Raw genomic sequence first — 17865 nt, 5'->3', positions numbered from 1 at the left:
CTTTTTCTTTCATCCGTCTTCTGGAGTTTTAGCATCTTTCTGTACACTCCAATAGATAAGAGACGTTTTCTTCCTGATTTCTGCACTTTATCTTGTTCCAAAGATTTAATAAAGAATTGCTGATCCCACTTTTTTTGGCATTAATTGTTACTCCTGGGTTATTGCTCACCGAGTAGCTTTTACCTCTTCCACCAAGGGATTCACTCGCTGTGGGGTTGATTGTAGAAGGTTTTTTGCCATCACATTCCTATTTCCTCCATTCAGCTCTCTTTCTAAATGGAAAACTTGTCTCTTGGATTCTGTGACCGTCTGTTTTTCGTTTTCTTTTTCCACTTTCAGTTCTTGCTCACTTTATTCCAGGGCTGACCTGAAGCACCACTTTCTTCCCCTTCTCACTGCAGAGGGTGGGAGGAAGGAGGGAACCAGACAGAGTGGAGTCAGGGGTGCAGATCAGCCTGGGAGTGATCACAGACTCCGTGTGCCCAGAATGAACTCGGGTCTGTTCCTTATAGTACCTGTGGAGAACTGCTGGCCCTCCCCTCTCAAAGAGTGCAGGGGTTGCAGTGTGGACCAAAATGCATGAGTGCAGGTGACATGCTTAGTCTCAGGGAAAAACCTTTGAGGGACAGAGTCGTCTCACCTGCTTGCCAGGTTCCAGTCCCCGCTTTGCAGCGATCAGGGGAATGAAGAACCAGCACAGGCACCCAAAAACCCTCGGTGTCTTCCCTTGCTGAGGCCCCCGTCAAAGTGCTATATCGTTTAGTGGATGGGCCCATTAATGTGGAGAGCTAGCACTTTGTCAGCTGCCTGAAAAGCCGGAAGCCTTACATTTAAGTTGGTATTTTTTTACACTCTTTGTTTTCTGTAGTGGTTCATAAAATTTATATTCAAGTTAGAAAGATTTTGATCCAGCTAGATTCCCAAGTACCACCCATCACTGCTTCTTGCTCTGGGTATTAGTGACATTTTATATATGTTTACTCTCTGGTAGAGGTTCATCTCCTGCTCTTCCCTTCCGTTCTCTTCCTAATGAGAGGGTCCCTGCTAACGAGATGGGGTGTGGTGGGGAGGGGTGGGAGAGAGAGGTGGGAGGTGGTACCCTGGTGGGGAAGAATCTTAATTTTACAGACTACAAACCCCCAAGTGCTTGGGAAGTTGCTTAGGTCATTTGTAGATTCTTCTTCTTTTAATTAAAAAAATACTTTTTTTGGGTTAGCTACTGTTTCTCATTTGTGTCTCAAGGGTTAATTTGAGGAACAGGTAGTGAAGGTGGGAGGTCAGGTCTTGACTGAGATATAAATATCCAGTGAACTTTCAAAAAAAAAAATCCGAATTCCTCCAATTTCTTTTAGTCTCTAGTAGTGGAAGGAAAAACAAACTTTCTCTGTTTCATAAACTTTCCAAACCTTTAGCCAACTTCCTGCTTTAGGGAGATCCCGAACAGGCTTTCCAGAGAGCTCTAAATCCCAGGGGAGAAAAGACACCCCCCCCCCCCACCCCCCCCACGCCCGCCTCCCAGCCCCACACTGCCTGTGCAACCCATGGTAAGAAAATGTGTACCTGTGGAAACCGGGGGCCAGCATAGGGAACTGACCACAATATGTAAGAAAATATTACAAGTATGAGCTTTCCATGAGAGCTTGTTAAATTCTGACCATCAGTGTGCTCTAAGGTTGTGTTTGTACTTACAGAAGTGGAAGAAGTGGAATCAGTTGTTTGACTCAGTTGATTCAATTATCTGGAGTTTTCAGATATGTTTATTTTGGTCTGAAACTTTAAAAATACTCCACTTCACATATGATTTTCTGAAAAGCAAAGACATTGGAAGGCTGTCATTATATAACATCACATAATTCTGAAGCTCTGAGTTAGGTCTGTTCAAATAAGCACACTCAGCTATAAAGTGGTTTTTCCTGAACTTGAAATCCATACACTTGCATTATACAGCTATTATTGAAGATGAGGGAGATGGGTTTTCATTCCCTTTGTTCCACTGGATGCTCAAGTTAGATCTAATGCAGGGAAGCCGGTGTAAAAGCGAAGTCTGATTACTGGAACGAAATTGAGTTTTGGTAACAGAAGCTATAGCTGCTTCTGTGTGACATACTGCCCCCTTGTGGACACTACTGAGTGTCTTGAGCGCCTTACAACCCCATAGGGACGTGTGCAGGGCACCGTTGTCAAACTATCTATAGCCATAACAGTTTTACCCATAAAAATATAGGGGTTAGAATAGAGGATTCAAATTCATTTTTAGGTTGGCCATAATCTTTAAATTTTGATTTTGGCTTTTGGTGAATGGGAGAGTTGGGATGCTTTAATAAAATGACTTACCCAAGATCTCCTTCTCTAAAAGCCAGGAGACACTCTCTCCCTGATTACAGCTCAATTGATGTGGTCCCTTCTCCTTTCTTTTTTTGTCCCCCTCCACCCTTACTTTTAGATGTAGTGAGGACCCCTGTTTGGAGAGGCTAATCTAATGCCTGTGAAACGTGGTGAAATTACAGAAGCATATCACATGCTCTCGCACCCTTGAGCATTTAGAGTACAAGTGAAAGATGGCAAGGATGTAGCATGACCCAGAAAAAGGCGTTCTCGTGGTTGGGAAGGCTATATGCTAAGACTCATTTGTCAAACAGTAGTTTGCCATGGTTTGCAGTTTCTCACATGTGTACTAATAGTCACTTCTGCTATGGGCCAGGCCTCATGTTAGGTTATAATGAGGGATATTGTCATTAAAACATCAGAGGTCTGCTTTTCTTTCCTGCCTTCCTAATCTGCTTTAAAAAGGTTTGAGCAGGGTTTACTCTTCTGTTCTAAGATAATCAATATTGAAGAAAGAAAAAACCTCTCTGACTTCATTTTGTAGGAGAGACCAGATACATCAGTTGCGATAACGAAAATGAGTATCAACTTCCTGAGAGAGGCTCTCAGAATGAGAAATTATTTTAATTGCTCCACCTGGTCTAGTTCCCAAATTGGCCTTCCCCGTCCTCTCCAGTTAATAATTCATGATTCCTTGTGCAGTGGGCCTCTTCCCAGTGGAGAGTGAAGAGGCAGATCCCAGAAGAGAATGGTGGCAGCCCCTTCTTCATTCTCCATAGACATCTCTCTTTCCATTTCTCTGTGTAAATATTATCGGCCCTTAGAAGCACTACTTAGCAGAGGCTGGCTCAGAAGTGAAGGCTTTTCATTCAATCGATAATTCATTCTTTCAGCAAACTTAGTGAATGGATGACTACCCGTAGCTGGCACTGTGCTGGATGGGGGCGGGGAAGCAAGGTGACGAGATGCCGTCCCTGTCCTCAGGTGGCTCACAGGGGAGGCGGGCACCCAGCTTGCATAGTGGCCAGCGCCGGGGGAGCGTTTGAAGAACCGAGGCCAGGCAACCAGCACCTGCCGGAGCGATGAGGGGAAAGCTTCCTGAGGAGATGGTGCCACAGCAGAATCTAGGGCCGATCAGGGTGGCAGGCGAAGGGGCCAGGTGCGAGGGGAAGATGAGACACCCCAAGAAAGGGGTGTCTGGGGGGCATGTGTAATTCTGTGTGGTGGGTGCACGGGAGGTGATGCAAGTGTTGGGGTCCGGCTGTGGGAGGGGTGGGAGGCTGGCGTGCCAAGCTAAGCAGCTATGGGGAGTTAATGGATGACTCTGAGAGGCAACAAGGTACCATTCGATTTGTGTTTTAGGAGGTTTTTTGTGGCTGCCTCGGGGGAAATGGATTTCTGGAGGGCCTTGAGGGGCTGTCAGGAGACCTGCAAGGAGGCCACTGCCCTCAGGGTTGAGCAGTGGTGCAGCCTGCATTGCAGTGTTAACTGAGTTGGAGAAAAGGGCAAAGCCACAGGGTGACTGGCTCTCAGGAGTGAGGCGTGGGGAGCGGTGAACAGGAACTCCTGGGGTTCTTTCTGGTTTGGGTGAAGAGTAGCAGAACTGGAGGAAAGCAAGAGGGTGAATCCAACTTTGGAAATGTTGGTTTGAGCTCCCGAGGCTCCTTCACACGGATCCGTGGACCTCAGGGCAGAGGTCTCATGGGCAGTCCTCACCCTATGAGTGACGTGTAAGAAGGTGGAAGGAATAAAGAGAAAAATCTTGGCAACATGGAAGAGGTGAGAGGAGAAGCAGTAGAGATGTAAGCTAAGGGAGAATTCTAAGAGGATGATAGTGTTGGCTGCTGCAGAGAGTTCAAGAAAGATAAAGATGGAAAGAAAATGTATTTGAACTTTGCAGTAAGAAGGGATTGTTGACTTGGACGAGAGTGGTTTCGGTGGAGTGGTGGGGATGGAAGACCCACCACGTGGAGAGTTTTCAGGAAGCTTGGGTGTGGGAGGACATGGATTAGTGGTTGTTATGATATGGAAGCATGCATGAGTGATGTCTTTGACCTGTAGAAGTTGACCTGACATTGTCGTTTATACACACTTTATGGGACTTGACCCTGGAAGAGCCTGCCTGGCCCTCATTTGCTTCTCTTCCCTGATACTGGTCTGTAATTTGGGGCACAGGGAGTAAAAGAGAGGAAAGAAATAGAGAGCAGGGTGGGAAAGAGAAAGGAAGAAGGCCAGACAGTTTCTGAGGTTACTTTTAGCTGCAAAATTCTGAATCAACCCAGTGTTTCTTCTCTGCCCTGCATCTGGCCTGCTAACGCAGGTGGAGAACCTTACACCATTGCATCGGGGCCGGGAGGCGTTTCTCGTCCCTGCTTAGCTGTGTGGCCCGGACAGCAGCTGCCTCCTCCCTTCCCGCCTGCTCCTCTAACCTGTTGGTCTTCTCAGACTCTCTTCTCAGTGCTCCGTCCTCGTCTTCTGCCTGCACCCTCATTTCCTGCTCTCAGAGGAGACCAAGTTCATCAGGCGGGAACCTGGAACCTCTCTGCAGCCCCTCACATCTCCATCTCACAGAGAGCGGTGTCCCTACTTCTCTCCAAGCTGGCCCTTCCAGCCTGGCCTTCTGGTCTTCTCACTTACCCTTGAACTAGGTTTCTCCCAAACCACTCCTTACCCTAGAAACTTTCTTAGGCGACCTCAGCTCCTCTTACAGCCTTGAAACTGCCACCGCCATGCCCCTGCCCATAAATTCTTTCTCTTGAGTCTAAACCTATCTTGTGAATTCGCAACCTTCGGGACATCCTCCCTTGGAGGTTCCATGGAACCTTCAGATGCAACAGGTTAATTCATCTTTGGTCACCTAAATCTGTCCCACCTCGTGTATGCTGGTACTGGTTACCATCCACTCCAACCATCAGCCTGGGAGGTGACTTCCTCTGTGGTTTCTCCACTTCCGGTCCTTTCTTCACCTTGCCACACATCTGATTATGTTTCTCGTCTGCTTAAAACCTTTTGGTGGTTAAATTTTGCTTTCTGAATAAATCTTAGCACCCTTTGCATCAGACCCCTCCTGACCCAATTCTTGCCCACCCTTCTAGCTTCAACTCTTACAAGCTCCCTCAGGCATCCCGGACCCCGCCCGCCCGTCCTGAAGTTCTTGCAGTTCATAGAGCAGCCAGGGCTCTTCGTGCACATGCCTCTGCCTCTGCTTCATGCTGGTGAACTTCTGCTCATTCTTCAAGATCAGTTGTGCTTGTGATAAAGCCCGTGCAATTTGTCTACAAAGAATGTAATCTTTTTCACATCAACCTGTCCGTTTAGAGCCACCATATTCCTCATTTTTATGCTTTAGATGCTTCCTGGATGCTATCATTACCTGGTCATACTTAACTTAGGATAATTTAGTTTTATTCTCAGATCACTGACTTCCAAAATAATCAAGGATGGTAGAGGCCTTTTATTGTGAATTTAGATCTAGTACAGTTAGAATCAAAGTGCTGATTATTCCGAAGAAATTTGAAAATTGACACCCTCATGACTGCAGGTATAAAAAGAAGAGGAAATAGAAAAGTGTTTTGTTTGCATGTGTATAAAGAATCTATTAGAATAAATGAAATCTTTTATATATTAATTAATATATAAAATATACACATTAATATTAACATATAAAATATACATATTAATATACACACATAAAATATATACATTAATATTAATTAATATCAACATATAAAATATACATACTAATATTAATTAATATTAATACACACATTAATATTAATTAATATTAATATATAAGATACATATTAATATTAATTACACATTAATTAACATATTAATTAATCACCATTGCAATATACTTTTTCTACATATTAATTAATCTACATATTAATCACCATTGCAATGTACTTTTTCCTCTTTTCAGTCAAAATTTCTTTCCTCCTCAATACTTTATTTTGAGATCCTTAGAAAAAGAGGTACACAAATATTTCTAACAAGATTTGTAAGCATCTTTTAAAAAGCTAATAAAGAAGAGTTGTGGTAGTAGTACAGAGTATGTTGGAATTGGTTGTGGGACTTTTCAGTAAAAATCAGGAAGGCTTCAAAAGATGAGAGAAATCTTTTTTTTTTTTTCTTATTTTCATACTCAGGAAAGAGCACTGAAAAGAATAGAACTATATAAAATGATCAACATTTCAGGGCCTTATTTTCCGCTTTTGTTTCTTTTTCTTGAGGTGGAAAGTAGCTACAGTTGGCTATCAACCCTTGCGTTCTCTCTGTAAAAAATATTTTCATTCCTCTGATGTTTTCCAAGTGACCATTACTGCTGTATCAACCAACAGTGGGAGTAGGGATGACTCCAGTACAGCTTTTATTGCTCACTGTGAGGAAAAGCTAAAACATCTTCTGCCTGTACGCCTACAGCTACGTTTTTCTTAGCCTTCAGTAGGAAAACCTTTTAATTTCTATCTACCAACACTATGAACCATAAAAACATTCCTACGATTGCCCAGGTTCAGAGAACAAACTCAGCAAAGGCCTGGGTATTGCAACCAGCATAGCACGTGAGCAGTGAATAGCTGCTTAGCTGTACACACATACTACGCAGGAGCCCCTGGACGGGTGGGTGTTTGCCATGAGCACCACCCAGATGGGAAGACTGATCCAACCAAGTTCCTTTGGTGTTCATGCGCACTCGAGGGTCCTGGAGAGCAAACCGAAGCAGAGAGCTGCCTTTCTGGAGAATGAATCATTTATGTACTATTTATAATTTATATGGTTATAGTAAACATAGACAGCTATACCTATTCCCTGATCCTGTCAAAAAGGCAAAAAGATTTCTCTTTAAAAAATCCTTTCATATCAGGAAATATAAAATGCATACACAAAGTGTATAAGATAAAAATGTGCAGCTTAATTAATTAACACAGAGCATAAAAAAGAATAATGCCATTTGCAGTAACATGGATGGACCTAGAGATTATCACACCAAGTGAACTACACCAGACAGAGAAAGACAAGTATCATATGATATCGCTTATATGTGAAATCTAAAAAAAATGATACAAATGAACTTATTTACGAAACAGAAATAGACTCACAGACATAGAAGACAAATTTATGATTATCAAAGGGGAGGAGGGATAAATTAGGAGTTTGGGATTAAAATACACACACTACTATATATAAAATAGATAACCAACAAGGACCCACTGTATAGCACAGGGAACTAAATTCAATATCTTGTAATAACCTATAATGGAAGAGAATGTAAAAAAAGAATACATGTATATAAGTATATATATATATATATGTATAAAACTGAATCACTTTGCTGTACACCTGAAACTAACACAACATTGTAAATCACTGTAAAAATTAAAAAAAAAAACCCCACAGAGCACAGACCTTTGTAACCATTACTTTGATCAAGAAAGAATGAAGCCAGCACCCCAGTCCTTGCTGCCTCCTTCCCAATGCCCCCCACCCCGCCACGTAGGTACTCACTGTCTTGTCTAAAAGCCTTTTAAAGTGGGTGTCTACTTGTTTTCTGTGGGGCTGGCTGAGAGAAAGCAGAAGCATGGCCTTGGGGGCTGGGGGGTCTGTGGGCAGCTGCAGTTTGGTGGGATGGTAGCATGGCAAGCTATCTGCGTTTGTCACTGTTTCTCCCTCAGGCCCTAAGTCCAGGCATGGACTAGAGTCTGTTGTAATATCTGCCGTGCAGACTGCTCTTTGGAAAAGCTGCAATGATTCAGTCCTCCAGAGTGTGCTAAATTCCCAACCCCTCACTGGAACTTGACTCTGTGGACCTGCTATATATCTAACGCACAGTAGTAACTTGTTTCCACGCAATTGCAGGACCTTAGCTTATTGCCAGTGGGTGGACAATCTCAATGAGACCCGGAAGATGCTCTCTCTTAGTGGTGGCGGTCCCTTCAGTAACCTGCTGAGGTGGGTCGTGTGCCACATAACGAAAGGAATCGTGAAACGCGAGATGCACGGCCACGGCATTGGCCGCTTCTCAGAGGAAGAGATTTACATGCTGATGGAGAAGGACATGCGGTCTTTAGCAGGGCTTCTGGGTAACGTACCATGTCTTCTATTCTATATTTTCTATCCTTACTTTTTGCATGATTAGTAAAGCACTGTTAGTTTACTGACTTAAAGTTTTATTTTTGTTCGTTTCTTTGCTTCCACATGTAGGTTGCAGTCACACCATTTAATCAAGTCCCCTAATTTTCAGGAGCACATGTCTCTCTCTTTTTTTTTTTTTTTTTTTTGTGGTACGCGGTCCTCTCACTGTTGTGGCCTCTCCCATTGAGGAGCAGAGGCTCCGGACGCGCAGGCTCAGCGGCCATGGCTCACGGGCCCAGCCGCTCTGCGGCATGTGGGATCCTCCCGGACCGGGGCACGAACCCGTGTCCCCTGCATCGGCAGGCGGACTCTCAACCACTGCGCCACCAGGGAAGCCCACTTGTCTCTCTTTTTAATCACTAGAGCATGACTGTTTCTAGTGTGGCGTGGCCTCGTGTAAAGAGAACGTGGAACATGGTGTAGCCTTACTAACTAGCTGTAAGTGATGCTGGCATTTCTGAATGTGTCGTGAGCCAAGGGGGATTTTGAGCAAGGAAGCTCTTCTGTTTATAAACAGGTCAGGGTAAAAGGCTGTTTATAAACACATCTGCTCAGAAGATGCGACTGGGTACTGTCAACATCAAGCTAAGAGAGATGCTGACCCAGCCCGAGTACACGTGCAACATTTGACATTTTCTCACCTCTTTCATTTCCCTTTGTAATCCGAGTCCTCCTCTTATTAGCATGTTTTAACTCTTCTGATTTTGTATTTACTGCACCCAGTGGGTTTAGCTGTGTTGGGAGGCCTCTCAGAGAGAAGCACAGAGCGGCCTCTGTTCGTGGGTGGGTGAGGGTGCTTAGCCGCTGACACTCCCTTGCTCACCTGGTCGGCTGGAGGTGGCTGGGCTGATGTGACTTTGTACTGGACAGAGTTTGCGTCTCAGCTCTGACAGGTCACAAGCAGATCATTCGAATTCAGGAGCTTCAGTGTGTGGAATGACGGCCTCTCCTGGGAACAACTAACATATACGGAGCCAAGGTCATAGGACCTAGTCTTTCGGGGCTGCTGGTTTTGTCTGGGGACAGTGGGTTTTCACTGACCCCCTCTCAGTACCCTCATTATCCATTCTGGAGCACACTGGGTACTTCACCTCCTCCAGGAAGTGGGGTTTGGGATTTGTTTTGTTGAAACCTACCTGGTGCCGAGGAACGGGGGGCTGTGCTGGGTGTAACGACCCCTGTGCAGGGTGGCCCACTCTCATGGGCTTCTTCATGCTCTTCGCTCCACTTACTGGACCTGGAGTCCTCCCCTGAACATGGCCTGCAGGGGGAGAGCCCAACAGGGCATCCAGCTCTTGGCCAGCCTTGTCATGTGGGGGGTTTGACACCGCTGGGCTCCTGCTCAAAATAGACACTCAGGAGCCCTGCCTGGCTTGGAGGTTGATGCTGTCTGGACCTCCTGGTGCTTTGCCTCCCTGGGCCCAAGTGGGCCTGCCTGATGTAGGTATGAATGGAATTTGCCTCGAGTTTGCCTCGTTCCTTTGGAAACTTAGTATCAGACTCTCGACCTCACACAGAGCAGGTACACAGAGGGCCATTTCCTCCTAGCAGCGGCTCTATCTGCTCCTGGCTTCCTTCCCAACTCACGCTGTTGGGAGCCCCAGAAAGCCAGGAGTGGAGACCCTGAAGTGATGACAGCTCATCTCTAACAACAGCGTTCGTTCCTTAACTAGAGTGGGGTGATCGTCTCCCTTCTATAGAGCATTTTTGGTTGGGAGAACCTGGGGCCAGGGCGATAGCAATAATAACGATAACGCCAGTGTCCCTCTGGTATTTAAGGACTCAGAAGAATGCTTCCACCCCAGTGATGGTGAGATGGGAGACAAGTGAATCACTGATAGCTAGGCTGTCAGTGACAAGTATTCACAACAGCATCCCAAGTCCAGGTGATTTTCTAGGATGAGAAACTGAGTGGGTTACTTGCAAAGCTGGATTTTACTAGAGTTATATTCTGTACGGGGGCCCAGGGAGCAGTCTAGCTTTGAACTCTATCACAGGAGAAGCACTTTTTCTGCATTTGGGGAGGGAGAGGCTCTGGGGCTGAACATCATAGTTTTTCTTACTAAATGAGGCAGAAAGCAGCTATTTCTCCCTTCACGCAGGGTTATAGCTTACTTTTTTTTTTTTTTTTTTTTTTTGCGGTACGCGGGCCTCTCATTGCTGTGGCCTCTCCCGTTGTGGAGCACAGGCTCCGGACGCGCAGGCTCAGCGGCCATGGCTCACGGGCCAAGCCGCTCCGCGGCATGTGGGATCTTCCCGGACCGGGGCACGAACCCGTGTCCCCTGAATCGGCAGGCGGACTCTCAACCACTGCGCCACCAGGGAAGCCCTGTATAGCTTACTTTTAATGTCCAGCTGCCTAAGAGACTCAAAATGCAAAATGACTTTGTATTGAATTATTTCAAGATTTGGGGAAATTGTCCAGGGATGTATTTGACTCATTAGGATAAATTAGTTATTGCTGTTTCAGTTCAACTGACTTCAGTGATTTGACACCTTTTATGTTCCAGGAGCTGGGAGATTGATTACAAAGATGAGTTAGAGCTTGTTCCCACTCTCAAGTGCCTATAGTCGAGTGGGAGGGATGAACCTATAAGCCAGGAGCAGGCAAATTACAGCCCATAGCTGGTGACCTATTGTTGTTTTGTTTTTTTAAATGGCCTGTGAGCTAAGAATCATTTTTACATTATTACAATGTAAGGAAAAAATCCAACAGAGATCAAATGTGGCCTGGATAGTATCTACAGTTTTTACGATCTGACCCTCCATTGAAGAAGTGGTTACCACGCACAAGTGCACGAGTCGGGCTGCGGTAGGGCCCGTGATAGAGGTCTGTGCTCCCAGGGGCAAAGAGGCAGGAGGACCGTGCAGGGCTCTAGGAGAGGTGGCAGCAACTGTGTTGGCTCAAGAAAGTAAACAGTTGTCCCCATGCAGAAAATAAGGAAGGGTCTCCCAGGCAAATCACGAGAAAAGGAGTCCTGGGTGAGGGGCATTTTGGGATCATGATTGAAATGAAGATCAAAAGGTAGTTGGGGCCATATTATAAAGGGTAATAATTATCATGCTCAGAGATGTATACTTTATCATACAGGAAACACGGAGGTGGGAGAGCCTGACAACATAGTTGGACAACATGAAAAAATGATATCTTCATGTCGGAAAGGAGGAGTCAGAATTATTATTTACTGAAATTAAGAGATTAAGTAGCTAAAATAATGGAGAATCAACTAAAGTTATAACAGCTAATGGGAGTGTCCAGTAAGTCTGCAAAGGTTACAAGCATGCAGACATCTATAGTTTTCTTGAGTACGCCAAATAAGCAATTAGAAAATATAATTTAAAAAATCCATTTACAATGGCAATAAAAATTTCAAATATTAGAAATAGAATTTGTCAGAAATATTTAGTATCTAGAGAAATAAAAATAAACAATCCTAATAAGAGAGAGAAGGATTTTTAGAAAATGGAGGGTGTACCTTGATTGATTGATTGATTGACTCATTCGAGAGTGATGACCCGAGAGCCAGAGGCAAACCCCAGCTTCCTCACTAACTAGCTCTGAGACCCGGGGCACATTTCTTAACTTCTCTAGGCCTCAGTTTCCTTATGTTTGAAATGGGGACAATCACCACGAGAAGAAAAGTAATACATGTAAAGTGCTCAGAACGGTGCGTGGCATGTTGGAAGCAATTAAACAGCAAGCAAGTTAAAGTACAAGGAGGAGAGGAAATTCAGGAAGGAGAGGTTCAAGGTGCTGTGAGAGCTGATAAGGGGGTTGCCTAGTGGTCAGTGCCAGTCCCTGTTTAGTTCTGTGTGGTCCCCTGACCCCTCTTTTTTTTTTTTTAATAAATTTATTTATTTATTTATTTATGGCTGAGTTGGGTCTTTGTTGCTGCGTGTGGGCTACTCTTCCTTGCGGTGTGCAGGCTTCTCATTGCGGTGGCTTCTCTTGATTCGGAGCACGGGCTCTAGGTGCATGGGCTTCAGTAGTTGTAGCATGTGCGCTCAGTAGTTGTAGCTCACGGGCTCTAGAGCACAGGCTCAGTAGTTGTGGCCCATGGGCTTAGTTGCTCCGCAGCATGTGGGATCTTCCTGGACCAGGGCTTGAACCCGTGTCCCCTGCATTGGCAGGCAGAGTCTTAACCACTGCGCCACCAGGGAAGCCCGACCCCTCTGTTTAAAGCAGAGATACCCTCCACGTAGTAGGTGCTTGATTGTCACCTCAGGCAAGAAGGACACACATTGTCTATTTCCATCCTCCGCCCCAAAGGGTAAGAGTCTGAAGAGAATGAAAGATGGAAAAATTAAAAACAAATGTTAGGTTTTGGGAAGCAGTGTGGGTGGAGGCAGGCAGCCTTGTGGCCGCACAGGAGGGAGTTCTGGAGTCAGATCCCTGGGCTCAGACCTTGGGCTCCACCACTTGCCAGCTGTGCAACTTCACGTGAATAACTTGTTTTTCTCACCTGTAAAATGGGGGTCGGAAGCTAGAGAGTGTGAGGACTAAAGGTGCTAATTTATGCAATATACCTACTACGGTGTCTGGCACATAATAAATGCCAAATAAGTATTAGCTATGACCATTATCACTTTTACAGATTTTGTATGTAATACAAGTTCACTAGGAACATTGTTTTCTGGGGAAAAAAATGTTTGTGAAGAAAACCTTTTTTCTGATTTTTAAATTTATTAGTTAATTATAGAAATTTGAGGGACTTCCCTGGTGGTGCAGTGGTTAAGAATCTGCCTGCCAGTGCAGGGGACACAGGTTCAAGCCCTGGTCCAGGAAGATCCCACATGCCGCAGAGCAACGAAGTCCGTGTGCCACAACTACTGAGCCTGCACTCTAGAGCCCACGAGCCACAACTACTGAAGCCCACGTGATACAACTACTGAAGCCCGCATGCCTAGAGCCTGTGCTCCACAAGAGAAGCCACCGCAGTGAGAAGCCCGCACACCGCAATGAAGAGGAGCCCATGTTCACGGCAACTAGAGAAAGCCCGCGCGTAGCAACGAAGACCCAACGCAGCCAAAAATAAATAATAAATTTTTAACAAAAAAGTTTTAAAAAATAAAAATATCAGAAAAGTATTTAAAAAAAAGAAATTTGGTAAGGTTCAGAAAAGCATAGAGAAGGAAGATTAAGTCCTTAATCTTATAATGTACTGCTAACCACAGTTACCATTTTGGTGTGTATCTTTCCAATATTTTTATGCATAATTTTGAATCTTATATATGATTACCTGTATTATATATGTGTGTACACACACATATATAATCTTCCAACCTGTCTTTTCTCTGTTTAATATATTGCACATATTTTCCTCTATTATTAAGTATTCTATACCATGCAATTCTGTGTGACTGGTATCACATTTGATGCCATAAAAGCTGACTAAGATTCATCAGTAAAACTCTGTTTTGCGCTCTGCCTCGCTCATATTTCTGTCCTATTATTAATCCTGAGTCTACAGGTATGCACATGAAGTGGAAGGAAAATAAGACAGAATGAACATAAGAAATATGTAGCTGTATCCCTCATTAGCATAGAGATCCCCAGCTGTGGCCATTAGAGGTGAGATTAAAGTAAGAATAGAGGATGGAATGTGGTATAAAGGAACAGCACCCCTTTGGCTGATGAGGAAACCGAGGCACAGGAAGGCTGAGTGACTTGTCCACAGCTGCGCCAGTCGTAGAAAGTGGAGGCAGGAATCAAATCCAGACTGTCGGACTCTAGTCCCCTGCTATTTCCTGGCCCAGCAGCTGCCCTGCAGTTCCTTGGGAGCTGAGACTTAAAGTGGAGTGTGTGTTATGTTATGTCAGGATGACTCCTTTAGAGCATTGTCTGAAGTTGCCAGAACTTTAACTGGCAAGTTAAAATGTCATCTCCAAGGTACAGGCTGTTTTATGATGCTGATCTTGGAGGCTGAGAGCAGCACAAACTATGGAGTCTCATCATTGATGTCTACTTCCTGGGCTTTGTGAGTTGAAGTCACCCCCATCCTGAGGAGGCTGGCTCCCAACAGAGATGTGTTAAAACTCCAGGCTGAAGTGTACAAGTACTTGAGGAGAAAAGGTCTCTTTTTTAGGAGCTGTTATTGAAAGAGTCAAGTAATAAGGTGGAATTTGTAAATGAAAGTGAGAAAAACAAGCTGATTTCCAGCCAACTATACTTGATTAATATAAAGTGAAATGCACTTTCCCCTCCTGGTCTGAAGCCTTTTGTTGAGTCATGAAAATGGCTTGGGGCGTCTTTATTTTTCAGAGTCTTTGTTGCCATTGGGTTGGCACATGTCAAAGAGCCAAATCTGGGCTTCCCTGGGGGCGCAGTGGTTGAGAGTCCGCCTGCTGATGCAGGGGGCGTGGTTTCGTGCCCTGGTCCGGGAGGATCCCGCGTGCCGCGTAGCGGCTGGGCCCGTGAGCCATGGCCGCTGGACCTGCGCGTCTGGAGCCTGTGCTCCGTGGAGGGAGAGGCCACAGCGGTGAGAGGCCGTGTACTGAAAAAAAAAAAAAAAAAGAGCCAAATTTATTGGTTATTTTAATAAACACCAATGTGTGATCTTGGCTATTTATTAAAGAGGAAAGGGATGCAATGTAGTGCTTCCTTTCAAAGGCAGCAAAGTGAGTCACTTGCCACATGTGCTTCATGTCACCCTTTTCAGCCTGTATAGTTACAATGTGGTATAATTTTTCAGAATGATTGTATTTTGCTATTGAACTGAAAAATAAAATCATTTAAAATTTATTTATTTGTTTATTTTTCAGGTTGTAAATAATTTCATTTTTTAAATGCATAGATATTCAACTGATCACTTAGTTCTTTAGTTAAATAATATATAGAAGATTAAAACTGGCTTTGTGATTAGTAATAGAAAATCTCTAGCCCATTTTTAATCAGAAATGCCTTTGGGGTTCCATCCCTCCAGATTGAAAAACCTTGCTATGGAGCAGAAGTGGTGATGCGGTATATTAACTTTGTATCCTGCAACTTTACCGAATTCACTGGTGAACTCTAGTAGTTTTCTGGTGGCATCTTTAGGATTTTCCATGTATAATATCATGTCATCTGCAGACAGTGACAGTTTTACTTCTTCCTTTCCAATTTGGATTTCTTTTCTTTTTCTTCTCTGATTGCTGTGGCTAGGACTTCCAATGCTTTGTTGAATAAAAGTGGTAAGAGTGGTTATCCTTGCCTTGTTCCTGATCTTAGGGGAAATGCTTTCAGCTTTTTCACTGTTGAGTATGATGTTAGCAGTGGGTTTGTCACATATGGACTTTATTATAAGAGAGCTGGTCTCAGAGAGCTGGGACTCCAGCGCAGGAAGCCGGGCTCGATAAGAAATAGATTAGGGGTCTTGTAGCTGCAGCACGGGAGCTGCTATCTTTGGGGAGTGTGGCTTAGTTTGTTGCCAAACTTCTTCTGCATTAAAAAAAAAATATTATTTATCTATTTACTTTTGGCTGTGTTGGGTCTTCGTTGCTGCACGCGGGCTTTCTCTAGTTGCAGCGAGCGGGGGCTACTCTTCATTGCAGTGCATGGGCTTCTCATTGCAGTGGCTTCTCTTGTTGTGGAGCACGGGCTCTAGGCACGCAGGCTTCAGTAGTTGTGGCATGCGGGCTCAGTAGTTGTGGCTTGCGGGCTCTAGAGTGCAGGCTCAGTAGTTGCGGCACACGGGCTTATTAGTTACTCCACGGTATGTAGGATCTTCTGGGACCAGGGCTTGAACCCGTGTCCCCTGCATTGGCAGGGATTCTTAACCACTGTGCCACCAGGGAAGTCATTTTTCTGCAGTTTTATGCTCCATGTCTTGTGGTTCTCAAGCTTCTCCTAGTCACAACGTAAGATCGCAGTATGATGCTTTTGGAAAGCAGCTTTTGTCAGGTGGACCGGAACTAAGGGTTATTAAGGAAAGTTGAGGTGGCAGCTCCTTGTGTGTGGGCATTGGGGGTGGGTTGAGGCTGGATCTGAATTTCTTCTCTTGTCTCTAACTCACCCTCGGGCTCAGGCTGGGGAAACAGGCCGCAGGATGGGGGTGTCGGTGGTATTGATAGTTCAGACTATTACAAAGGGGTCTTAAAGAAGCTGTCCATTTACCTGATTGTGACGAAGCAGCACAGAGGACTGAACTCTAACGTTTGTTTGCTTTTGACTGGACTTTTGTAGACCCTGCATGGTGACATAGCACTTACGTCATGGGAAAAGCAAATGAATAACTGGCAGCTAGAGTTGATCTGGGAGACAATCATATGGGGGAGCATAATAAAGGTACAGTTTCAGTTATGAGGCTCAGCCGGGCACTGTTGGTGGGCAATAAATAACTGCTGGATGAATGAAGGAAAGCATGAATGAGCGTCAGGACACGTTCAGCAGGCAGCCAATGTGGCAGTCCAGGATCTGTGGATCTGAGAGTACTTTCTGAGTGAAAAATTGAAATTTGTGAATGCTTTTAAGAGCGTTCATTGTTTGCGCCCAGAAATAGTGCTGGGCTCTCTAGGTGGAAACTGCAATTTCCTATCAAAGAATGTTCTTTTCAGCCATGGCCAGAGACCTTAGGAGGGAGAGTATACTTGTAATAATTAGAATGCAGACTGAAAGGTAATGCCTTTGACTTAGGACTGTATGAGTCTGACTGTACGGGCACACATGCCTTCAGCTCTTTGAGAGGGGCTGTGAGCCAGGGACAGCCCTGGCTACTAGAACTGCCACCTGAGGGAGATCTTGTAATATTTATAATAGCAACACTCGTGAGAAGTGCCACCCTGGAGAAGTACCAGGTGCAATGAGGGCATTTTTGGCAGGGGAAACTGATATGGTCAAGACTACTTTGAGGGGATGACATTTAAGCTGGGCTCTGAAGTTAAACGGGGGTTAGGCAGGCATGTGTGTGGGGAAGAGGAATTGGATGCGGCAGGGAGGAGATGAGCATGGAACGTGGAAGGAACTTCGCCCGTGAAGGCTCTGAGTGGAAGAGCAGCTGGGAGCCCTCAAGGAATGAAAAGATGGCCAGTGTATCTGGAAACTGTGTGAGAGCAGAGGTGTGGCATGAGGTGGAGGTAGGCAGGGGCTAGATCATACAGGCCTTCCACGTCACGTAAAGAACGCAGGCTTTGTTCGAAGAGCAGTGAAAGCCATAGGAGGTTGAAAGTAGGGAAGAGGCGGGACCTTATTTATGTGTAACCCGCTGGAGGGGCCGAGGTTGGGTTCGGGGCCCAGTGAGGATGCTGGTGCAGTCCAGGAAAGGTAAGGTGGCGTTTGGACTACGACCATGGCCATAGAGTTGGGCATAAAATTTAGTGATTTTAAATGTGTGTGTGGGGGTGGGAGGTGGTGATGGAGAGGGCAGGGGTGAGGAATAACCAAGTTCTCAACACGAAAATTGAGTAATAAGCAAAGTAGCCATTCCCAGAGCT

General features: G+C 45.0%; 1 protein-coding gene across 16 annotated transcripts in view; it reads left to right on the top strand.

The window, feature by feature from the left end:
- The window catches only part of FAXC (failed axon connections homolog, metaxin like GST domain containing), a 120795-nt gene that overhangs the window by 28729 nt on the left and 74201 nt on the right, over positions 1-17865 (top strand). For all 16 annotated transcript variants that reach the window (XR_012324761.1, XR_012324762.1, XR_012324763.1 and 13 more), the window contains one exon: positions 8182-8405. Coding sequence is in view for 7 of the 16 variants with exons in the window: in XM_033867578.2 (XP_033723469.1) it covers positions 8182-8405 (224 nt within the window). In the remaining 9 variants the exon portion in view is untranslated. The remainder of the gene's footprint in view (positions 1-8181; positions 8406-17865) is intronic.

This window comes from Tursiops truncatus, chromosome 12, assembly GCF_011762595.2.
Source record: "Tursiops truncatus isolate mTurTru1 chromosome 12, mTurTru1.mat.Y, whole genome shotgun sequence".
NCBI lineage: Eukaryota > Metazoa > Chordata > Mammalia > Artiodactyla > Delphinidae > Tursiops > Tursiops truncatus.
The sequence above is the reverse complement of the archived record's forward strand: the minus strand, read 5'-3'. Positions and strand labels throughout refer to the sequence as shown.